We start from the raw sequence: 26,407 nt of genomic DNA, 5'->3' as shown, positions 1-26,407 counted from the left end.
TTTGTGTTGCTGTCACACTCGGGTTCGATTTCCTATAAAACCGTAACAGAAGTGGCAAATGCCCACAGATGTTGCACTGCACATCTGGCTGTGGTTGTGAGGGCCTTGGGGTATAGAGTTTCTTCTGAGATGGCTCATGTATTGGTTAGGATGTTGATGGTTGGCTAACTTTGGATTGTGGCTTGTTGACTTGCTCAAACTGTGCGTGACTAGTAGTCGAAACTACCTGGCATAATATCAGCTATCACATTGAAGCGTGACTCGTGGTGCCAGTAGTCCTCTATGGCTGGGAAGGTGAAAACACCCATTAAAAAGTAACACAGCAAGGAAATCCTCAATCTCTTCAGAGATAGTCTTGATTGGATCCCCCAATTCCTGGGCAGAGTACAGATTGGTATGGTGAGTGATACATTCAGTCATCATCATCTTGTCAGTGAAGAGTGTTTTGAAGTTCTGAAATGTTGCCTCTACAGCATCAGGAGCTCAAAGCATGGATCAGGAACCTGGAATGTGTCAATATCCTCATGCTTCCAGAGTCTTCTGCCTTTGTTTTGGCTTAGGGGTGAATTAGGGTCAGGGCTGGATTCTAGATCTGCCAAAGACATGGTTTGAGGACATTTTTCCCTCTTCTTTTCTCACGGGGTGTTGGTTTGGTAGATGTCCATGTTAAACCAACTTCTTCCTCATCCATAGAGTCAAACAAAGAGTCTCCAGTCTCTTAGGCTTGTCTTGGCTGATAATTAGGATCCTTTATACAGTTGGATTTTCTGGTATCAGGTCCAGAAAGGTGCATGGCCTAGCACCATAAAATGGTGAAATACCAAACTTATATAAATATTTATTGCTGAAATTGCATTAAATGAACAGTCATGGTGTTTTTATTTCACAAAAATTGTGTATGGGTTTTTATTGCAGAAAATTTAAATATAGTCTTAGCATCACCACTTTTACTACAAAAGAACAATTTAACCATTGGGTTAAGCATGTTTTTAAGTTATTTCATCATATATAATGATATTGTATCAAAAATTATCGTATGAACATCAATTAATGTTCAGAAGTGTTATAATTTTTTAGCAAATAGTCAATTTTAATTAGATTTGCTTAGCTTCACTACCTTTACCATGAAATGCCAAATGAACCATTTGGTAGAGCATGTTTTGCAAAAATTATTTGACCCTTTTAAATCTTTTTTTTTACATTTCAAATGACACAGTTATGTTCAACAACTCCTTAGGCACAATAATATGTCAAAAGTATTACTTTACCTTTGAAAATCTTTGAAAATGATTTGGCTCGTGCTAACTTCCTGTGAGCAGACTGACTTACTCTGCATGCTATTTCAAAACACAGTGACATCTACAACACTTTTTTAGTATAATGTACCTCAACTGAGTGGGAGAGATGGCTGAAACAGGTGGAATTAAGTAAAACATTTTTTTCAATAAGATATATATATATATATATATATATATATATATATATATATATATATATATATATATATATATATATGATAAGTGAGTCAAAATGTGCTCTACCAAATGGTTGAGCAGAACATTAAAGGGATATTGTAGTGAGCTTAAACAAGGCAGAGTAACTTGTCATACCACTATGTCTAAAGTAAATGTTGCTGTCTAGTTTCATTTTTTTAACCTAAGCTATTGCATCACCATTTGAAGTTAGTGTCAATACAATTGCCTGAAAGAAACCCAACCTGCAAAAGCTGATACAGCACTGATACTTTATACAGCCCACATCATAAATAAACATTGTTGATCAGATTATCCTAAATATATGGTTGTTTATAACAGTTACAGTCAAGAATTATTCAGACATTTTACAGGTGAAAAAAATTTTGTTGTACCCAATCTATAGAATGGTTTCACTGTTTGACAACAAATCTGAACATGATTTCTGAATATCAGTCTGTTGTCATTTATTAACCAACGCAAAAGTAAACCAGAAAAGTACACTTAGCTCAGCAGGTAACTATCGCATTATGGTTGTTTTTATTGTGTTTTCTTAAGATTATAATGTACAAGCAACACTTTGAGTCACATTGATATGTTCTATTTTCCATTATTGTATCTATTGTGGTTCTATATAGGTCATGCTAACTTCACACTCTCACAAAACAGCATGTCACAGGGCAAAAAACACAAAATTCAATGATTTTTACATCAATCATTTTAAATTTTAGTTTTTGAGAAATTTGATCGATATATTGAAAATTCAAGATGATTAGATCAGGTGGCAAGTTGTTTGGATAGAGATTCATAATGCAGTTACAAAAATTATTTTTCCAGACATCCTTTTCATTATTTACTTTCTAACTCAAACCCAAAGTTTAGATAACAATATTTCTTGAGTAAATATCTGCATTTTTGCTTGATAGTGGTGCTAGAGGAAGTTGAAGCATTACCAAATGCTGTGATTTGTGTCGTCCCTCCACATGTCAAAGTGTCCCTGGGCAAGACACTGAACCTGATGATGCTCCTGATCCTTCAATAAATATTGGTGTGTAAATGAGAAGGACATTGTAAAGCTTTGAATACCACTAAAGTAGAAAAGTGCTATATAATTAATTATTATATGTATTTACAAAAACTTTATGAGTTATCCTCTCAATACACTGCTCAAAAAAATTAAGAAAACATTTGCATCTTGCATTAGAGCTAGATTAACAAAAGATTAGAGCTGAAAATGTCTATTGATACACATTGTGTACTGCATTGATAACAAAATGACCTAAGAATGGTCAGTGGAAACCGAAATGATAAACTCACTGAGGGGTGGATTCAAAATCACACCAAAAATCAAAATGAAAAATTGAAATCACAGGGTGTTCCAACTTGAATTTCATCACAACAGCTCATAATGTGGTTCTGTAGTTTCTATGGCCTCCTTATGTCTGTATGCATCCTAACAATGGCTGGGAATACACCTGATGAGACAGTGGATGGGATCCTGGGACCTCTTCTCAGACTTGGATCAAGGCATCAGTGAGCTCTTGGACAGTCTGTGGCGCCACCCTTATGGAGTCTGTTTCTGTCAATTTCATCAGAAGCATACATTTAAGTAGCCCTCTGGAGGTCATTTCATGGGACTCTTCAGTGCTCCTCCCCTTCCTCCTCACACAAAAAACAGATATCTGTCCTGTTGCTGGGTTATTGCCCCTCTATGGCCCTGTCCAGCTCTCCTTGTGTAAAGGCCTATCTCCTGGTATCTTCTCCATGCTCTTAAGACCATGCTAAAAGACACAGCAAACCCTCATGCAACGGCATGTATGGATGGGCCATGCTGGAGGAGCTTGACTACCTGTGCAAGGTGAATTGACTGCTGGTACTGTGTCATGCTTCCACCAGTCTCTAGGAAAATGTGAAACCAGGCAAAAATCAGCCTGGAAGTATTAGGAGACAAAAATTATTTATGGCCTCCACTTGCAACACCATTCAGTTTTTGGGGGTCGCCTTGCTGTTGCCTCTCCTTCCCACCTGTTGTCACTTTCATTTTCACCAAAACAGATTAATCTGATCCACAATCAAATATGGTTCCTACCCTGACAGATCAATATCCTAGAAGTTTGGTTGAATTGGTGTTATACTGTGATGATAAAGTGGCCCCTCACTTGTTTTGTGCTGTGCATTTACATCGCATCCAATGGACTTCTGACCATATTTTGCTTATACAGAATTTAAAGGAAATTTCGTAGTTTCGTAGTTTGCAGAAGGTGAAATTTTATTTAACAGTTTGAAAATTCCCTCATGGTGGTAAGAGAAAAAGTGAAGGGGGATCATTGCAATCATTATGAATTACCCTCTCTTCACCACTAGTAACCATTATTAACTGTTATTATCCAAACCAACAATGCTAATATTTGTTGTGATATCTCTTGACAGAAGTGAAAGGAACAGCAGGACCAGCTCACATCCCATCATCATGTCCTGTTGCAAATTGGGCAAAATCATGTACATTTACAAATTTGACCACTTCAGTCAGTGGATAATTTCAGAGACCATTTTCCTGTATTCCTCTTATTAAACTATGTTTCCATGCATTGAAGCTGAAGTACCATGCAAACACTGCTCCCTCAATATAAATTGGGTAAGAGTTTGGTGGGAGGTTCGTGATGCTTCCTTTGCAGTTCATCCTGCAGGTCGGTGATCTCTCTTGCCGTGAGGTGAGAAAGAACTCAGAGAGAGACATCATGTTGTGGCTTTTAGGCTGATCATTCAACTCATGCAGCAACACATCAGTCGTGATATTGCTGATGCTTGTCATATTGAAGTTGATAACACCATACAGGAATGCATTAGCTACCACTTGCCTCACTCAGTCCCAAAGACACAAGTTTCTTTGAGGTCCAACACTTTTTTCTAGTGAAAATTTGCTGTTTTCATACCCGTTGCAAACATGCTAGGGTTAGGTTATAAGTATATCTGGAAACAGATGTGTCTTGGCAGATTGTACCCTCTTAATTTTTTTAAATGAAAGTGCAATGTGATTTGTTGAATCTTGTATGGATTTTTTTTAAACATTGTTACCATGTTCATATGATAGGTTTCAAATGATAGAAGGCACTTCATCATAGGTCGTTTATTCCAGCATCTGTTAGATTGTACAATGCCGCACTATAAACTCCACCGTTTAGTGCTGCACTTTTTTCTTCCCCATTTTAGACACGCATCCTCCTATTTATGTGCAATAACTGATACCTCATCAGTGCAATAACTGATACCTCATTCTCTTGTATATAATCTTCTACATGATATTTATTTTTTTTAAAAATTCATCTGTATATAATGTTTTTTCTGCAATTTTTGCACTGTGTTTCTTTTTCTTATCTATTCCTGCACTGCCTTTATACGTTTTCTTGGAGCTGCTGTAACGGTGAACTTTCCCCACTGTGGGATCAATAAAGTTTATCCTTATCCTTATCCTTATCTTCATCATCCAAAATAAGCAGTCAGAGCCATGGCTTCACCCCTTGACACTGCAGTGTACCAATGAAGCCAGTATTATACACGCAACAATCTTAAGGAACCGGTCCTGTCAAGTTGCTTTCTGTATCAGTATTCTTCGTAATCAGTTTGTGGTTCCAACATGTGTGGCTGATATACACCTACATTACAGCTACTTTACAGTGTAGTGTAGAGTTGCTTTACAGTGTTTGAGCAGAGTCATAGGAGAGCTGGTGTGCTCAAGCTGCAGGAAACTAGGGATGAATGTAGAGATTATGCAATGGGATTATGCAAATTTGCACATTCTAGAAGAGGAAAAGGTGTAGAGTTACATCTAACTTGGCTTGGTTGGGCACAGCCCGAAAAAGTAATATGGGGCCGCCGCCTGGTGAGCCCATGACTCACCGGGCTGGAAATTGGGGTCAGATGCTATGCCTACCAGGCAGTAGGCAGGAGTTTGCACTAGGTGCACCGCTCCCTGGTGGCGTAGACTGATTGTGAGGACATGAACTGTCACCTCACTGACAGGGAAGGAACCTGAATGCTGCGTGAGGTGGAGCATTACTAGCTAGATATATTTAAGTTCACCTCCAAGCACAGCAAGGGTTCTGGAACCAAATCCTGTAACCCAATCCAGACTGATAAATATCATTGACTTTCCTATGCATCTGTCCTTGAATCTCTACAGAATGTGGCATCATGTGCTGCTTTTTCAGACCCTTTAGCTACTTCACAATCCCAGACAGGTTCTATTTAGTGATGTTTAGATTCCACAAGCCTGACAGAGATCAGATGTGGATGTGGCTGGTGAAACTAAACCCAGTTGCTGAATGAATTTGGTCATTTGATAGATTGATAACAAAGGGGGCAATTACTTTTTCACATAGGGCAAGCTAGGCTGGACAGCAATTTTCCTTCAATAAATGAAACCATCATTTAGAAACTGCATTTTGTGTTTTCTTGGGTAACTGTACACAACATTGTATCTAAAAATAGTTTTGCCTCATAAAAAAGCATTTTTGAAAAATGTTCTCCCCACATGGTCTATTTAAAGGTGTTGAAGCTTGAATATCACATCATATCACAAATAAACACTGCACATGGCGAAAAAATGATATACAACTGGGAATAGCTAGAACCTACACTACCAGTCAAAAGTCTGGACACACCTTCTCATGCAATGATTTTTATTTAATTGTTTTGTACATTGTTGATTAATACTGAAGACATCAAAACTATAAAAGAATACTTATGGAATTATGCTGTAAACAAATAGTGCTGATCTGCTGTATTAATCTACAATGTAGAAAATAATACAAATGAATAAAAAGCACTGAATGAGAAGGTGTGTCCAACCTTTTGACTGGTATTGTAGGTAATAAAGAAGACAATTATGAATCACCAGTTTTTCTAAAGAAATTTGTCATGTCATGCAAAACTGAGAGGTGAGACAATATTACACAGTCTGTGAGGGTTGTGACTTGTGAGTTGTGCTGTTTGTCAGGAAGGTGAAGGATTACGTGGTAGTTGCCAGTATCAGACTGCAGTGATTCCAAGCCTTTTGGAGCCATCTGCCTGACAGATTAAGGAAGTGACACAAACTCCATTTGGCAACAAGCTGTGCGATGACCTCTCTTCCTTAAATCACTCTCATTCTTGACCTGATGAGACTGTTTCTGACTGCTACATCTCATCTGAACACTGTAGATTTTGCAAAAAATGCACAAAACTTTGTTTCGGCTCTGGCAAAAATATCCTCCCTGTTGTTGCAGCTGAGGGTTAATCTGTTTTCAATTTTGAGTGGAAATGAGATATATGCCACTCAAATTAACTCAGAAATGTGTTATCATTGCCAGTGAGGATCCAGATCAAGAAAATCATTCAGTAGCGACAAAAGCAGACTGTCAGGCCTGGGCCTGGATCTTATATCCCTGCTCTGGCAAGTATCTGACAGTTTATTGCCAGCATCTCTGATAAATTGAGCTGCTTGTTGGCTAAGCTTGGACAGAAGTCAATTACTCTTACTTGTAAGGAAGCAAACACATCTAAAGACAGACAATTCCTTTCTTTTTCCAGTGTCTTTTATTTTTGTCCTCAGCAGCCAAATTCCTCACTGCTGCCTTTGCTGGCACACAATCGCACACAGTCTGCTGGATTTTCCGAGCTCTCTGCCGCTTTACACATCTGGAAGGGACAAACTGGAACACTCAGAGGAAATACTTGAGCACAGGCAAAACTACAAGGTCAAAAGATCATGTTAAGGTCGAAGGGTAACAGGAGCTATCAAGACAGACATTTTATTTACAATTTAATCTCTATGGCTTTTGTGCTAAAGCCTAGTTCAATGTTATCACCCCTATATTAGATTGCATTAGATCAGAAAATTAATTGTAATTAATACTTCAATCTGAATTGACTCGAGGACACAGAAAACTTAAAAGACAAAATTAGATTACATGAGTTGAGACTGGTTTATGTCAAATGAGACAAGAGGAGTTATGTAGGATAATGACATTATCGGAAACTGACTCAAAATGTGCTAAAATTAGTTAAGCTAAAAAATAAAGAAAAAAATTGGACAACTGAAATTGGAAAAGATGCTCATTGGATCCAAGGACATATTCAGCATAGAAAGAAGACAGACTTGTACTTTCCTTGGTGATCACTAAGTCATAACTTCAAAACAAACAAAAACAAAAACAAAAAAAACAAAAACAGAGCTCACAGGTCTGCAAAAATGAAAAAGCCTTTCTCTACTCGTCTTGATTTCAGAATTTTTCTTTTGGATCCATCCCTTTGGAGATTTGCTAGTGCATTTAAGATAGTTATTATGGTAAAAGGTCTACTTCCGGTTCAACATTAAACATCATCAATCTTACCACCATGCTTCACAGATCTTATGAAGTTCTTTTGTCTGTGCTAAACATGTTTACTGTTACTGTGGCCAAACAACTACCTCAGATTCATCTGTCCAGAACACATTATAATTAAATGTCTGGTTTAAGAGAAATCTGTCTTGGAGACTTGATTTTCCATGAAGTTTTATGCTTTTGAGCTGAATTTTGGGGGACAGTCAATCCTGGAAAATACAATCACATTGGGAAACTATTCACGTCAGGTGTTGATGCACTTTACTGAAGCAACATTCCCATTCTGCACCAAAATTACACGCAATGATATCACCAAGTAACTGACAATTAAATTCTTTTCCAATTTGTTCATGGACTATAGTTGACTCACTGATAATTTGTTGCACCTCATGGAATGAAGGTTTGCTGTAGACAGTGAGGAGGCTCTGTCCTCTGTGAAGTTTTTAAAAAGTTTGTTTCCAGGACCTCCATGCTTCTCACAAGATAAGTTAGTTGGACCACTAGTGTCAGTGTATGTTTTAGTGGAAATACTATAGGTTTAAAGTATATCACACTCAGGACTCCAGGCTGAAGCTATTGAAGAATGCAATAAGTTGGAACCACAGCCAATGCTGAATGGGACAACTATTATACTCTAATTTCAGTATTTTCATTTTTCTTTTCATTGGGAAAGTGGAGGAGAAATGGAATCTGTGTTCCCTCTTGCTGGCCAGGAGGCCTTTTATTTCAGCATATCTCTCAGTGATAAAGTGCAATTTACATTTTGCAGAAGAGAACCCTCTCCATTTAGCAGTGGGCTCCATGTGTAGGTGGACAATCTAGAAATAGAGTGAGAATGGAATAACAATTTGCAAAGAAGTGACCTAATCTGTGTTGCTGCTGTATTTGATTTTTGGCATCTTTCCTGCTCATGTGGCTGGAGAAATTACTGACAACTCGTGTGGACTGGTAGTACTGGACAAGTCCTGTCTCCCCAAAAATTACTTTCCTATGACTCTGAACTCTATTCTCAGTTGCATTTTGAGGAAAATGCATTTTCTTTTGGACCATGACTGATTGTGACACATCTCAACTGTTGTTCTTTCATATGATCTCGTATGACATGTGGTAGAACTCGTCACTCTGAATGTGAATTATCCCAGAGAAGGAGGAGATGCAATAAACAAGATTACGGTTGGGTCACCTAACCATATTTTCCTATGACAGAACACTTCTGGTGTCTAAAATCTAACCAAATAGTAAGTGAAAACTAATAATCCTGTGGGATAGTTTCCTCGGTGAAAGTCCTGTCTGACTTCAAAAATGAGAGTCTCCCACTACTGTACATTATATATCCTGCAAGCCACAGATAACTCTAAGCAAATTAAACAGGAATGAGTCAGGAACTGTCACTGCAATGTTTCAAAAATCACTACTGACTATCAGAAAGCCATCATCAGAGATCCACTGTCCAGTGAACAATGAACTACTAACTACATATTAAAAACTACTACAAACGAGGTGCGATGAGCAACGTGGAGACAGCTGTGCTCAATTACCTGCTGTGAAAGAAAAACAAGTAGCACAAGATGGAAGCACAGAGGAAAGAGACAGCAACCATTACACACACACTAGCAAACGTATGAAACAGTTTCAAATGAAAGTGAACACAAAGATGCAGATGGTTTGTCTATCAACATAATGTGCATGAGAAAGAGACAGAAAGAAGTAGTGTCTGGTATGTACCTTTGACATCAGAGAGGTTTGAGTTGGACTGTGAAGTGGTGGGAAGACACGAGGCAGTGTGTTTATTTTGAAAAGCTAGCATATTTTAGAGTCCCTGGTAAGCCTTTTGTAACATTTCAGAACACCTATTTTGATAGTGCAAGCCAGTTTTGATAGCTAATCGCAAGGTTGTTGGTTTGATCCTCAGCCCTTTCACATGTCAGAGTCCTTGGATAAGACACTGAACCTGAAGTTGCTCCCTATGACGGGCAGGCACTTTGCATGGCAGCTCTGTCACCATTAATGTGTGAATGTGTGTGTGAATGTGAAACACATTGTCAAGCACTTTGGGTACCATTAAAGTGTAGGTGTAGACCATTTACTATTTACCCTTTTTCTTAGAGTTGCTGTTAGATATGTCCTGCTGACAGAGCGTGCTATAACATTATGCATTGCTAATTAAGTCATATTTGGGGCCCTTCTTTCTCAGTCCACTATCAATCAACCAATCACCACTGTCACTGTTTGCTATGGTGATTCCCACTCTTTCAGTGAAGGAGGAGGGAGGGGTGGGAAGTCAGAGTTTGGGTCTAGAGCTGCATGAGGAAAACACACAGCAGTAAACACAAGTACGGAACACACACTTAAAGACTCGAAAGTGAAACAACTGTACAAGCTATGGAAATGCGCTACACTTATCTGCCAGCCTGATTGAGGGAGAGCAGTAGAGGGAATGTGGGCAGAGGAGGTGTGTGGCAAGGCAGGAATAGTCATGTTGGCAAGAGTGGTGACAGGAGAGAATCCAAGAAAGGAGGTTGTGGTAGAACCAGGTTTCGGAGTGGTACGGCAGGAGTCTGGATTTGCCGTGTTGGCAGCATGCGGGGAGCACAGATATTGTGGTGAAAGGTGAAGCCAAGTTAAACACTAAGCAAAACATGATCAAAAGCAGAATTTTGGTCAAGTTGACTGACTGGAGTAGTTCAACAGTCCGGCACTAAGTGGTGGTCTGAGCCCATCTTTTATTGTCAAGAGGTGATGAGTTGCAAGTGAGCACTCCCAGTGGCAGGTGTCCCTGATCAGGTGATTGTCTAATGAGCAATATATCTACACATTCCACACACACACACACACACACACACACACACACACACACACACACACACACACCATTCACACCCACCTGTGGAAAAAGGGAAAGGAGGGAGAAGGAAAGGGAGAGAGAATTGGGAGAGAGAAGGCTGACCCTGAGCAGAGGTGATGAAGGGCATGACACACTGTGGCTGCAGCGGCATGCTGTAATCATTACTTCTTTAAACCCTAGACTTGCTCACCTCTCACAACACTGGTTATCCAAAATTTGATGTTCTCTATAGCAAAGGTTTGGCCAGAAAAAAAAGTTTCAGCTTCTCTCATCATTTAGCCAGAACACGTAGATTAATGACTACTCAATGGAAAGAATCTGGGTCAATTCAGGCATATTTATAATAATAATAATAATAATAATAATAATAATAATAATAATAATAATAATAATAATAATAATAATAATAATAATAAATTTTATTTATAAAGCGCTTTTCCAAAAACTCAAAGACGCTGTACATAAAATACAATAAGATAAAACAAAACTGTTAATTAAAATCAATAGATAGTAAAACAAGTTCAAGATAAAATACAGAATCACTTAAGGAAAGCAGATCTAAAAAGGTGAGTCTTTAAAAGGGATTTAAATGTGGTGAGGTTGGTGCAGTCACGGAGGGCATGGGGGAGTGAGTTCCAGAGTGTGGGGGCGGCAATGGCGAAGGCTCTGTCCCCCCAATGTCGCCGGCTGGTCCTGTGCGGGATGGAAAGGAGGTTTGTGTGGGAGGAGCGGATATTCCTGGGGGGGGTGTAGGGGAGGAGCAAATCGGTAAGGTAAGAGGGGGCAAGATTATGGATGGACTTGAAGGTGAGGAGAAGCAGTTTGTACTGGATGCGGTGTGAAATGGGGAGCCAATGGAGGTTCTGCAGGACGGGGGTGATATGGTCGTGAGAACAGGTTCGGGTGAGGAGTCGGGCAGCAGAGTTTTGAATGAGTTGAAGTTTATTGAGAACTTTGGAGGTGGAGCCGAAGAGAATGCTATTGCAGTAGTCAAGGCGGGAAGTGACGAAGGCATGAATGAGGGTTTCAGCGGCTGAGAAGGAGAGGAAGGGGCGGAGACGGGCGATGTTGCGGAGATGGAAATAGGCAGTTTTGGTGATCTGATTAATGTGGGGTTCAAAAGTGAGGTTGCTGTCAAATATCACACCGAGGTTGCGGATGTGAGCAGAAGGAGATAGGGTGGTGTTATCAATGGTAATGGGGGAGTGGGGAAATGGTGTGAGTGATTTAGGTCCAATAAAGATGAGATCAGTCTTGTCGCAGTGACAGCGCATATTTGACTAATCAAATGGCAGCTCTGTACGAACACAATTTTTGGGAGACAGGTTTAACTGTGCACTGGAATGTTGTCAACCTTACCTTTGAAGTAAAGTGAATAACAAGAAATCTTTTGTGTTTCAGATCTTCAGCTCTGTTTCAACTTTGACATGAAGAACTTCAAAGTCTTCTCTGGTTCTAAGGAAGCACAGTTTGGATACACAGTTCAGCAGCACGAGGCAGGAGGACGCCAGTGGTAACAATCCCAGTTAAATAACCTTGCACCAGGTCCACAGACCAGTCTGTACCATTTTGTTTACATTATAGAGGCCACCAACAATATTTGAAACAACCAAAAAATAAGCCACTTAAAGTTGTCTCATGTTCAAGTTGTATTTGTATTTAATGATAAAATGGAAAAAGGAAAAAACAAAAAGCTGAAAAAAGCTGTTCAAATTGAAGTGAAGTTTGCTTAATCAAGTTGAATAAAGTTAGTTTAAAGCAACTGGGTGGCCAACTGGGGTAAAGAATATGCCAACTTGTAATCAGTTTTTTTTTTATTGGCATTTTAGTGGAAATCCAGAGCTATTTAAAAATACTTTGCATGTGGAGATTCCATTTGACCACTGTGTGAGATAATTGCATACTGTGTTTGTATAAGGTAAATTTAAATAAGACAATAGTTTTCATGCTTAATGACCAAATTAAATTAAATTAACATGAAGGATTTAATAGAAATTCAAATTGAAGTTTTGCACAGCATTTAGCAGCTCCAGTTAACCATATTTCCAAGAACATTCAGGTGAAGATAGTCTGGCTCTCTGTATGTCTGATTAAAGATTATAATTGTTGAAGGATTTATTGGACACTGTAGCCTATCAAAGGTCACAAGTTTGTATGTTCTGAACAAGTGAGTTGAAAAAGCTTTAACTTAGAAGAGCCCAAATTCCAAGAAACGTGGTTGAACAACTTGCCATGCATCCATTTATGCCTCCATGGATGAATGGCCAGTATGGCAACCATGGAATCATCATGGAACTTGGACTTCTTATCTCCATGTGAAGATATCAAATCATAGTAAGATGACACATTTTTGTACAATATGTCTGATAACATTTGTATGGAGCAACTGAGCAATATTTATAGTTCCTCCTGTTATGTATGGGGATTTGGTGATGTAGCTGTGATCCTATAGTATTTTAGACCATTACTCTATTTTTTCCATGTAAACACTCATTGGTACTTCATCATTCTGCACTGAATGTTTGTAAGGTCTCTCATCCTTCATCTTTATGTTTTCAACAAACTGCTGAACTCTCAATGAGACATGTTGAGATGTGACAAGATACAATGAAGTAGGGAAATTTAAGATCAATTACATAAAATTATATATAGATAAGAATTTAGAAATGATTTAACTTAAGAAAAAGGATCAAAATGGAATGTTGAGCGAGAGATACAGTTGTAAACAAAACTTTACTTACATTTATAAAGACCATGTATATCATGGCAGTCTTGAGTTTCCAATGAGTCCTAGAACTCTGAGGGTTTTTTTTAATGATAGATTCATTGAAATCCATGTGTCTTTATCACAAAAACAATCATGCATTTGATTCTTTCATAGATTTGCCCTCATATGTATCTGGGCCTGCCTGACCCCCTCCCAGGCAATCCTCCACAGCTGCCTGTTCACCTTGGTTATCTGCTTGGTTTTTTCTCCATAGTTTATATTTGTTTTAGTTTTTCAGACTAGATTTGTTTTAATGGGTCACTAGTCACTTTCCCTTGTTTCCTTGCCAGCCTGTGATGTACCTTTTTGAGTAAGGATTCGACCCAGTCTCAAGTAGCAATTTGAGGAAATGCAGTTTTGGCACATCTGGGTGCAGTCTCAAATGTTGCCACTAATGACATAATTTTCCGTTCAGAAAAACTCATCTCCACACAGCTGACAAAATCTTAGCACACTGTTTTCATGATTTGTGACAAACTAGAGTTGGTAAATTATTTTTGGATTAATTTGTAGACACATAAAACTGCCTGAATGACAGAAAATCACTTCATGTCCTGTTCATACAGGTTGAATCTCCGTTTTGCCTCCCTAATATCACCTGACAACTTTATTTAGCTACACAACTGTCATCACTCACAATGAAAATGCATTTTCATGTGTAAACTTATTATTGTGGATGTTGATAGCCTGTAATGCCTCCCAATGGTTCAGTGTAACACATATCTAATGCTGTAAACAGCTGGATTGCTGCTCAGATATAACAATCAAACCTATTTCCATGATCTTCAGTGCCATGCCATGGCTCCCTACAGTCCGTGGTGATAGTGTGTGTGCATGTGTGTGTGCGTACGTGTGTGTGTGTGTGTGTGTGTGTGTGTGTGTGTGTGTGTGTGTGTGTGTGTGTGTGTGTGTGTGTGTGTGTGTGTGTGTGTGTGTGTGTATGCGTGTGTATATGCAGTTGCATGTTTATACACTATATTGCCAAAAGTATTCGCTCACCTGCCTTGACTCGCATATGAATGTAAGTGACATCCCATTCCTAATCCATAGGGTTCAATATGACGTCGGTCCACCCTTTGCAGCTAGAACAGCTTCAACTCTTCTGGGAAGGCTGTCTACAAGGTTTAGGAGTGTGTTTATGGGAATTTTTGACCAATCTTCCAGAAGTGCATTTGTGAGGTCACACACTGATGTTGGACGAGAAGGCCTGGCTCTCAGTCTCTGCTCTAATTCATCCCAAAGGTGTTCTATGGGGTTGAGGTCAGGACTCTGTGCAGGCCAGTCAAGTTCATCCACACCAGACTCTGTCATCCATGTCTTTAAGGACCTTGCTTTGTGCACTGGTGCACAGTCATGTTGGAAGAGGAAGGGGCAGCTCCAAACTGTTCCCACAAAGTTGGGAGCATTGAATTGTCCAAAATGTCTTGGTATGCTGAAGCATTCAGAGTTCCTTTCACTGGAACTAAGGAGTCAAGCCCAGCTCCTGAAAAACAACCCCACACCATAATCCCCCCTCCACCAAACTTTACACTTGGCACAATGCAGTCCGACAAGTATCGTTCTCCTGGCAACCGCCAAACCCAGACTCATCCATCAGATTGCCAGATGGAGAAGCGCGATTTGTCACTCCAGAGAAGGCATCTCCACTGCTCTAGAGTCCAGTGGCAGCATGCTTTACACCACTGCATCTGATGCTTTGCATTGCACTTGGTGATGTATGGCTTGGATGCAGCTGCTCAGCCATGGAAACACATTCCATGAAGCTCTCTGCTGAAGCACTGTTCTGGAGCTAATCTGAAGGCCACATGAAGTTTGAAGGTCTGTAGCGATTGACTCTGCAGAAAGTTGGCGACCTCTTGGCACTATGCACCTCAGCATCCACTGACCCCACTCTGTCAGTTTATGTGGCCTACCACTTCCTGGCTGAGTTGCTGTCGTTCCCACACACTTCCACTTTCTTATAATACAACTGACAGTTGACTGTGGAATATTTAGGAGCCAGGAAATGTCAGGACTGGATTTGTTGCACAGGTGGCATCCTATCACAGTTCCATGCTGGAATTCACTGAGCTCCTGAGAGCGACCCATTCTTTCACAAATGTTTGTAAAAGCAGTCTGCATGCCTAGGTGCTTGATTTTATACACCTGTGGCCATGGAAGTGATTGGAACACCTGATTCTGATTATCTGGATGGGTGAGCGAATACTTTTGGCAATATAGCGTATGTACATACCAAGGGTGGGAGGGACGAGTTTTCTTGTTTTTAATGTAATGGGTTTTTTTTGGTTGCTTTTTGTTTGTTTGTTTTTTTTGCAGGGAAAATTCCATTTACATTGTATATACATGTACATTAAAAAAATCTCTACAAGTCATGTAACATCTTATCTACAATATGAGGATCCAAGTATATACAATTTCTTACTGCAACAAATTGTACTTCCCTTGAAGGTTTTAATTTTTTTTTGCAACAACAACTTAAGAACAGAAAAGTAAACAATTATATAGAACTTGATAGGAACAATAAGAAATAGAGGAGAAAGCAGAAGAAGAAAAGAGGTAGGCAGAAGAAAAGTGAAGAAAGAAAGCAAAGAGTGGGTGAAGGGGGGGCCTTATTCGGTTAAGAGGGGTTTAAAGAATTAAAGTAGGCTAGAAAAGAGTCCCATTTCTTTTGGAAAGTATTCATATTACCTTTGACAGAATATCAGATTTTTTTCAATTTAAAAAAAAAAAGACATTACCTCTCTAAGTCACTGAACACTGGAGGGACATGTAGTGAACTTCCATTGCAAAAGAAGATGGAGTCTTGCTGTTAAGAAAGTAAAAGCTAAGACCTCTAATTGTCTGCGACTGAATCGAGCGTAGTCTTCCGGAACACCAAAGATAGCAGCGTCAGGGGAAATATTTACAGAGATTGAAAGTATTTTTGACATTGAATCAAAGTTAATTTTTCCAGAAATTGAACAAAGAAGGGCAAGAAAAAAACGTGGGTTAAATTACAGGGTGAATAGTGACACGTATCACAGCTATCTGTAACGTCAGGACATATTTGTGACAGTCTGGCTTTAGAATAGTGAATTGTAAATAGTACTTTGAGTTGTATGAGTGTCAGACGTGCACATGTTGAGCTTGTGCGAAGAGTATCGATGGCAGCGTCCCACCAACTATCTTCAAATACTAGGCCGAGCTCGTCCTCCCAAGCCCTCCTCACCCTAATGGTGTGGGTATCATCAGAAAATATTAGATGTCTATAAATCCTAGAAATTTGTGATTTTCGAAAAGGATCAAATTGCAAGACCTCTTCCCACATTTGAGTAGTAGGTATTTGTGGAAACACTGGAAATAATGATTTAATACAGTTCCTAATTTGAAAATACTGGAAAAGGTGGGAGGATGGGAGATGAAACTTAGCCGACAACTCAGTAAAATTACAGAAAACATTATCTTGATATAAATTCTTAAAGAATTTCAGACCTTTGTCATGCCAAATAAAAAAGGTTGTATCCCAGAGTGAAGGTTTAAATAAATGGTTCCTCAGTACAGAAGTTAGAATAAATGGAGAGGTAAATTTAAAATAATTTCTGAACTGATACCGAATTCTCAAACCCACTGGGTTCTGTGTAAATTGGGAGGGGTTGATAGGAATGGGGGAGGTAATCAGAGCTTGCAGGGAAGATGTAGTACATGACTGTGATTCTAACTTGCACCAAAGCGGATCCACTGATGTGTACCAATAAGAGACCTTGTGAATATGTGCAGCCCAATAATACAATTGAAAGTTAGGTAGAGATAATCCGCCATTGAATTTACATCTTTGAAGTGTACTGTTTACTAATTCTGGCTATTTTGCCAGTTTAATAGCTGTTGGATAGCTGTTGGGTCTGTGTGTAGTACTCCTGCTGCATCTTGGATTTGGGGGATGATATGTGAAGCTGCTTGGCGACGTAGTTGATGAGCCAAGAGTCGACCAACTTTGTCGCCATGTTCATAATGCGTGGCACGGGAATGTAAAAGGAGACGCTCTGCATCCATGGTTGTAATAAGATCAAATTAGTCTGCAAGGAAACCCGTCTGTTCAGTAGAGAGGAAGAAGCAGCGATTTGTTGATCTACATCTTTCATACTATTAGAGAGGTCCTGTATTTTAGATTGACGAGATTTTTTTTAAGTTAGCAGAGAATTAAATAATTTGGCCGCGTAAATAGGCTTTCATGGATTCCCACAAAAGGGAGCAAGAGATGGGCTCAGATTCCCTTTGATTGGTTGCGATAAAATCGTCTATTGCAGCCGAGATGAATTTAATAAAATTATCATCAGATAAAAGTAAACTGTTAAGCCTCCACAAAGATGAGTAACGGGGTTTTGGGTAAATCTGCATGTCCAATGTGAGAGGAGCGTGGTCAGAAATAACGATGGGACGATATTCAATAGATGTTACTTTGGGTATTAATCTAGAATCAATTAAAAAAATAATCCTACTGAATGAATTGTGTACGTGTGAATAGAAGGAATATTCTTTAACCTGGGGATTGAAAAACCTCCAGGAATCTGCACAACCATTTTTTGACATAAAATCAGAGAAAGCTTTAGACATGTAATCGGATTACCAGGGTCAGAGCGATCTAAGTAGGGAGAAACAGCTAAATTTGCATCTCCTCCAAATATAAGAAAGGTATCATTCAATAAGGGAAGCTGTTCAAACAATTTATTCATAAACTGAGGACTGTCGAAATTAGGGGCATATATATTTACCAGCAAAACTAGAACTTGATGCAGAGAACCGAAAACTATTAAATATCTGCTCTACTTATCAGCTATTACTTTGGAAGATGAGAATTGAACTGACTTACAGACCAATATGGCGACCCCTCTGGATTTAGAATTAAAATTGGAATGGAACACTTCAGCGACCCAGGGAATTTTCAGTCTGGCTTGATCCTTGTTACGCATGTGCGTCTCTTGTAAAAACACCAGGTCAGCTTTGAGACGTTTCAGATGAGTAAACAACCTTGTTCTCTTGACAGGGCTTCCCAGTCCTTTGATGTTCCAGCTGACAAACCTCACAGCAGAACTGGTGCCTAGGTTGAGAGAATCCACAACCATCAGTGGGTAGACTGATAGAAATTGAGATGCCCCCCCCACATGGAGGAAAGAAAGAGAGAGAGAGAAGGGAAAGGAGAGAGAGTGCAAAAAACTAGTAAACACAGGAGTGAAAGACAAAAATGTATAGGAACAAAATGAACAACGTAGGTCCAAAGTGAACCCGCCCCAGACTTACCCCCCCACCCCCCGGTGCACTTACCAAGACTCTGTGGTGAAGCCACAGAGTACCCAGTGCAGAATCCACAAGGAGTCAGAACCCTTGTCTTGCTTTCAGCGTACAAAGCAACAGCTACTGTCTAGGCTCCCGCAAATCACCGCCATGAATAACAAGACTAACCTATTAAGGCACACAAAAGATTTGAGCACTACTTCAACAGCTTACAACGTGGTGTATAAAAAAAAGGGAACACACACATATGTACATATATATATATGTACATATATACATACATAAACATAATACCTGTAAGAATAACAATACTCTTAAGGGAGGATTATAACCTCAAGTATTAACATGTTAACGCCCTGTTTTAACATCATTTATCATTTTCAATTATCAGTTCCCTAAATTAAAAAAATGAACATAATGATTATAGATTACAGAGTACAGATGTGGGAAACATAATGAACAATAATCAAAAAAATGGATGTCCCAATCCGAACTATTATAGATTGCAACAGTTAATGGACATGACAGAATTATAAACGAAGTGATATAGAAAGCATCCATTAGCCAACATCCATGTTGAAATAAAGACATAATGACAGTAAAACCCTTTAAATCAGTTGTCCTACTTGCCCAGTGTTTTAATAAAGGCTTCCGTGTCTGCTGGCATCTTGAACTCCTTCTGGACATCATTGAAGGACACCTTAAGACAAGCGGGATACACAAGACCAAAACGCAGTCCTGGCCTGTTCATCTCACGTAGCTGACGTCTGACATCTTGGAAGGCTGCTCTGGCGCATGCTGTCTTTACAGTGAAGTCAGGAAAGATAGAGATAGAGATGGTCATGTCTTGAATCTTGATTCGTTGCTGCATCCTGGCTCAGTTCAGAATGTCTACACAGTCCTTGTGGTTGTGCAAGCGGGCCACTATAGGACGGGGGGGTTCGTTTTGCTTCAGCTTTGGTCTCAATGTGCAGTGCCAGCGGTCAAGAAGAGGTTCTTTTTCAAGCTTGAAAGCTTCTTTAAGCAACAAAGCAACAGCCTCAGTAGTAGAGGCAGCTGCCGTGTCCTCCGGCACACCGACAATTCGTATGTTATTGTGCCTGGACCGGGCCTCGAGATCATCACATCTGTTCTCTATTTTTATCAGATCAGCGGATAGTTGTTCTACCTTAGCCTGGAGAGTTGTAACATCATCAAGAATCAAGAATCAAGAAGACTCAAGAATCTTTATTGTCATTGTGTTTCCACACAGCAAAATTACGATTGGTGACTCCCAGCTATATATAAAAAATAGAAAAAGGCACACTGTACAAATAAAAAAAAATACTTAAACGATATAAATATGTAAACAGTCTTAGTGCACATGAGCAGTAGGGTGAGTGTAAAGTGCAGTCCAGTGCAAGACTCAGTTCTTTATTGCACATAGTGCAAGTAGTCAGCGCGGTTTCCATCTCGTCCACAGTGTGCTTCAGAGCGTTCATATCAGACTGGGCGCTAGTAATGCTACTAGTTAGCTCCGTTTTCGGTGTGTGAAGTTCCGACTTCATAAAAGTTAAATTCTCACCCAAGGCAGCCTGTCGTTCTATTTTGAAGATGGCTGACATTTCTTGACGTAGCGATGATATTAATTCAGCCTTGAATTCATCGCGGGTTGTCATGTCTGTTAGCATACCTGCGTTTTAATGTTGTAAAGCACTTTATGTTGCATTTTCATTGTATGAAAAGTGCTATATAAATAAAGTTTGATTGATTGATATTATTGAAATTAATGAGCTAGTACTAACCACGTTACAACACACTGTAGACAACAGGTAGCTGGACTAGAAGTGTAACATTCAGTAGTTGCTTGGATCTAGATTTACACAAACTGATAACATTCAGCATATTACCAGAGCAGCTCATACGGAGCACAGCAGTCAGACTGTTTCATTTAAAACTATTTAGCTTCTTTATGCAACTGTGAGCCTGTCACGTTTTCTTCTTCTTCTACTGAAAGATGCCCTAATGAGATGACTGACAGATTGTATTTGCATTTCCACTGTGACACAAAAATAGCATAGTGATATCTAAATGTAAATGCAAAAGACTAAGGATGAAGTTTCAGTTACTGCATCTGCAACAAAAGTCACCAAGGAAGATGATGGAGGCTGAGGGTTGGCTGGTTTAGAGATGAATTGCTTGAAAATGGCGTAGAGTGACCAAGGGAGAGTGTAAGGCTGAGCACATGGAATACTGGAGTACAGAGCTTGATAAGAGATACTGCAAAGGACGTCAATTAAGTTGGAATCACATAAGTACTTGAAGCAGAATTTATATACCTGAATCTCTGGAGAAGATGCTATAGCAATTGTAGCACTATCGAGGGAGCAGAATAGCCTGGTACAGGTTTTATGGAGGGGTTGGTTGATGAGCTGAATGAATTGCAGGTGTGCCTTATCTACTGCCACTGGGAGCCAAGCCATGTCTTTGCCCACTGCACACTGCACAGAAAAAAGGGAGAACAGAAAAAGGAGAAAGGAGAGAGGAGCAAGAGGAAAACAAAACAAACACGACCCAATCTAACCAAAAACGCAGAACATACCATTTTCATTTTAACATTGACTCAGTTAATGCATGCACACCTCTTCTGTGTGGCTGTAAGACCTAGACTTTATACAGAAGACATATCAAACAGCTTGAGCACTTTTACTTGAGGTCTCTGCACTGACTTATGTACATCAAGTGACAGGCTGTCCAACCAGGAGGTTCTGGACAGGGCAGACCTACTTAGTATCGAGGCCATGATGCTTAAGGCCCAGTTATGAAGGACAGGACTACATCAAAGACAGCCTTAAGCACTGGGGTTTTCCTGCAAGACGGCCCAGGACAAATTGCAATGGCATGCCTTAACACAAATGATCAGTCTAGAATATAGTAGGTGGAATTTTATTATCACAACTAGACAACAAAAAACTACAAAGCTTCCTTCCAGTGTCCCTATACTGCCCCCGAGTGTGTGCTTCTAGGACTGGGCTGGTGAACTATACTCAAGCCAGCCAACACAGACTCCAAAATCACTGACTTCATTGGACTGAAAATTATTTATTTAATCACATATAATATAGAAATATGATTCTAGATTTTCATGTTCAAGTTTGAGTGATTATTTCATTGATGTCTGCTAAAAGCTTTCATACCAGTGTAACAACCGTAAACCAATGTCCTGTTATGAAATATGAATGTGGTAAGAGATGGAGAGCAGAGACACAATACAAACAGAACAATGCCTTCTTATATAAAATATTTTTCCAAGGAGCAGTCCTCTTAGTGGCTTCACTATCACTATGCACAACAGTGGTGCCCCTTGCCAGTACTTTGTTGCCACACTGCTATGAGCCACATGCCCCCCTTGAAAGTTTCCTCTGATGCCAACATTGACTTCCATTGATAGAAAAATCAAAAAAATACAAGACCTGTAAAAGCAAATCACAAAACTAAACTAAACAGACTGGTCAGGAGGGCTGGTTCTGTCCTGGACTGTTCCCTGGACTCCATAGAGGAGGTGGGTGAGAGGAGGATGTTGTCAAAGCTCACATCCATCATGGACAATCCCTCTCACCCACTGCATGACACTGTGGGGTCTTTAAGCAGCTCCTTCAGCAGCAGACTGAGACATCCACCCTGCAAGAAAGAGCGCTATCACAGGTCCTTCATCCCATCTGCTATAAGACTTTACAACATCAGCATCACTGGCTGATGTTAACATAAACTGGACTATATCATTACCACCCCAAACCATAAAATTTGCACAGACATTCTTGCACTGCACATCTTTGCACTTTTAAACTTTATTTTTATTTTTATTTTTTCTGTTAAAAATTTTGCCACCCTTGTATATATTGTAAATAAAACTGCTGTAACAATGTAAATTTCCCCTGGAGTGGGGAGAAATAAAGAACTTTATCTTATCTTATCTTATCTTAAAGGCAGCAAACATTACTGAACAGACACAATGTGCTGCACTAAAATCAGTTAATCACAAAGAGTCCAAAGTTTAAATCGTTGCATTTCGTCAGAACAATATAGAATTATCCTGATGTGTCAAAAGGGGTTTAATTGGGTTTGTTAATTGACCAGTGGGTAGAAGCACAGGGAAATATTTTGGCAGTGCACACTAAAGACACATATCTTAGTAACAAATTCATAACTTAGTTATGCTGTTGGTTTCATTCTTATGTCAGTTTGTGATTGCAGGTGGTTGCAGGTAACACTGTGCAACATTCCCAGTTCTCTGTGTTGTTTTGGGTTTTTTTTTTCCCCTTTTGTTTTTAAATCTGGAAACCTTTAAGCTATCATGAATACCCTGCAATCCTCCAGGATTACAAAATCTCTCTCTTCCTTTGAAGTCTCACGTAAATAAGTGGAAAGTATTTGCATCTGTCTTACAACCAGCTTCTCCTGTCTCTCGAGGCATAGTGACTTGGAAACTATGTGTTGCGGTTTCTAAATTCCCAGCCTCTATCTGGAAAGTCCATTACTCTGCTCTCTCTCTCTCTCTCTCTCACTCTCGCTCTCTCTCTGTGTGTGTGTGTGTGTGTGTGTGTGTGTGTGTGTGTGTGTGTGTGTGTGTGTGTGTGTGTGTGTGTGTGTGTGTGTGTGTGTGTGTGTGTGTATGAAAGTCTTTCAAATTCTACTCTGATAGTGTTCAGGTGTTTCTGTTAGTTTGTACTGTTAGCCTGTTCCCATCATCAGATTGTGAACAACGGTGATGTGTAATCTTGTTAGCCAGCACTTTCTATGGGTACAAAAAAAAATGGTTGTGTAGGAATTATGCTTTTTATTCATTGAGCAAATAGAATCTAAAATTTTTGCAAAACATTTTGCAAGTGTTTAAATGGTACTATCAGGTGGACCAAAAGTGATCACACTATCACAAAACTATACTCACTATACCAAGACAGAGCAGCAGTTTTATCACAAATACAGAATGGCTAAATAAAGAAAACTAAAGAAAAGGCTTCAGTCAGATGAAGTCCAATCAACAGAAGGCTGTGTAGCGCTGGTCTCAGAGGACAAGTCATATCTTTGAACCACTTCTCTGATGTGGGAACATCTGAGGAGCACTGGGTGGGTTAAGATACACCAGCATTTCACTGTGGATGACTAGAAAGCAGTGTTATTTAGTGCTGAACACACACACACTCACGCACACATGCAGGCACGCACATACACGCACGCACATGCACGCACACACACACACTCACACAGTTGTTTGATGTAGACAGGAGACACGTTAGCAGACTGCAGGTAAGCACTCTATAGCATTTCTTCTGGTATGTGAGTCAGACCATTTCCCAGAACCAAAATCTAGGCCACATGTGGTGGTGTTTACTCTGGTTAATAACACCCTGCTTGCTGTGTGACACTGCGACAGCAGAATCTGCATTTAATGTGACCACTACTGTTTCTGCTGTTAGACAATAGAACGAGTATAAAATAGTGACTGAAACATGGCCAATAAGAAAACAGAATGTTGTAGTAGTTGTAAAATGACCAGTGAATGCAAGAACTCTGTTTTTCTCATTTGTCTGCATGACTGGTGTAGCTCCACTTGTAATTCTTTTATATGTAGAGCTATAACAGTCATATTAATAATGAGATTTCAAACTTCATGAAGATGAAGAGGATACAACTGAAAATCATTCAAAACAGTTGCAACAGTAATTATAAGTGACTGAATGAGTCATAGTACTACTAATATTAGCTACAGTGACTATCCTCCTAAACTGATGCTATGGACAATGTACTACTTGTACAGTCTCCAAGAGAACACATTTAGGGCATGTTAAAGAGAAAAGGCGAGCAACACAACCCCTTCAACAAAAACAGAATTATGAAAAACAAAATTCTGAAGAAAAGCAGAACATGTCTCCAGAATTTTGGTGTACTCTGCGCCATGGAGTATTGAGTCTGTCAATCAAAATAAAGGTGGACATATGAAGCATTGAAAACAGTTAATTTTCCACTGTGGGGACTGTATTTTTTTTCTATTATAAATCTAAAGTGTTAGATTTTAGCATCCACAAAATTAGGAGCATAGACATATACACCAATAAGCCACAACATTATGACCACTGACAGGTGAAGTGAATCACATTGATCATCTTGTTATAATGCAATGTTCTGCTGGGAAACTTTGAATCCTACATTTTAACATGTACCATCCATCTAAACAGGACCCATAGCATTCACTGCCACCATCCCAGTGCTACAGGACATCCCCAGAGGTCCTGTGTCCATGCCCCACTGGGTCTAAAGAGTTTTAGCAGCACAAAGCGGACCAACACAATATTAGGCAGGTGGTCATAGTGTATACCCACAAGTGGCATTGGCTACTTGTTATGATCCCTGCTCTAGTTCCTGTTCCTCTCTTTCCTTCTCCCTCCTTGTCCCTCCTCCTTCCTGTTTCTGTCATCTGTCTCTCCCTGTTCACTCGCCCTCTTGCTCTCCCTGCTTCACCTGCCTGCACTCTGCTACCTACTACAATGAGTGTCAGCTGCAGTAATCAGCTCACTCAGGACACCTACCCACTACCTCACCTCCAGCTATTGAAACTCAGTTCATTCAGTCATTCTTCGCCGGACCATAGACTCTGATCCCCTCCTGGATTCTATTTTCCCACTGAGCCCTGCTTACCTCCCGACTACTTCAGCTCCCCATGGAATTCAGCCCATAAGTTTACTGTACTCCAACAGCCTCCACAGTCACCAGATTTCAATTCAATGTGGTGGAATGGGAGGTTGGCATCATGGATGTGCAGCTGACAAATCTGCAGCAACTGCATGATGCTATCATGTTAATATGGACCAATATCTCCGAGGAATGTTTCAAACACTTTGTTGAAAGTATGCCATGAAGAACTAAAGCAGTTCTGAAAGCAAAAGTTGGTCCAACCTTTTGCTAGCAAGTCGTGCCGAATAAAGTGGCCAGTGAGTGTATATACCCTATATATACTTTTAACTATATTTGTATATAATTTTAATGAGTGCTATTTAAACGTCAATAGAATATCACTCACACCCCTGCTGAAATGATTTAGGTATGTGTTGCACATATAGTTAACATATTTATCAACTGTATTATTTCAAATGTTTTTTACTCTGTGCATTTTCAATTTTCAGTAAACCATATCACACACATTTACCTTTATTTTGTCATTCAGCTTAGATCTAAATCAAGGACTGATAGTACCAACACCAGACAGACATTTAAACCAATTTTTCTCTTAAATCATCATCGGGTGTCTCACTTGAAGCCCAGCAGGTCTTAGTGTGGGTGAAGGGCAAATCTATTACTATGTGTATGATTCCAGGTTGCTGGTTGGAGCTCCCTTTGAATCCACAGGAAAGCAGCAGACCGGTGATGTGTACAGATGTCCGCTGGATACCAGAAACTCTGCAAATTGCAGTCGACTCAACTTGGGTGAGCAACAATGCAGATATATTACACATTTATCAAAGTCATGAGAGGTGTTTTTTGTGTGAGGCTGAAGAAGGGATGTAAACTGTCACAGAAATCAAAGTGAACAAGATATATTACATCTGCAGACAAAAGAAGACGCGTTGCAGATCTTGTCATGAAAACATACATTTTTAGAATTTTTGCAGTAATATTTCAGTTTTTGTGTTAGAATGGTTTCCTTGTGGTTAAATGT

The 26,407-nt window shown here is 39.6% G+C and overlaps 1 protein-coding gene across 2 annotated transcripts in view; it reads left to right on the top strand.

The window, feature by feature from the left end:
* The window catches only part of itga11b (integrin, alpha 11b), an 80,044-nt gene that overhangs the window by 1,494 nt on the left and 52,143 nt on the right, over window positions 1-26,407 (top strand). For both annotated transcript variants that reach the window (XM_035953135.2, XM_035953134.2), the window contains exons 2-3: window positions 12,081-12,192; window positions 26,066-26,175. In XM_035953135.2, coding sequence (XP_035809028.2) covers window positions 12,081-12,192; window positions 26,066-26,175 — 222 coding nt within the window. The remainder of the gene's footprint in view (window positions 1-12,080; window positions 12,193-26,065; window positions 26,176-26,407) is intronic.

Source organism: Amphiprion ocellaris, chromosome 3, assembly GCF_022539595.1.
Source record: "Amphiprion ocellaris isolate individual 3 ecotype Okinawa chromosome 3, ASM2253959v1, whole genome shotgun sequence".
NCBI classification, from domain to species: domain Eukaryota; kingdom Metazoa; phylum Chordata; class Actinopteri; family Pomacentridae; genus Amphiprion; species Amphiprion ocellaris.
This window is presented reverse-complemented; position numbering and strand designations above follow the sequence as displayed.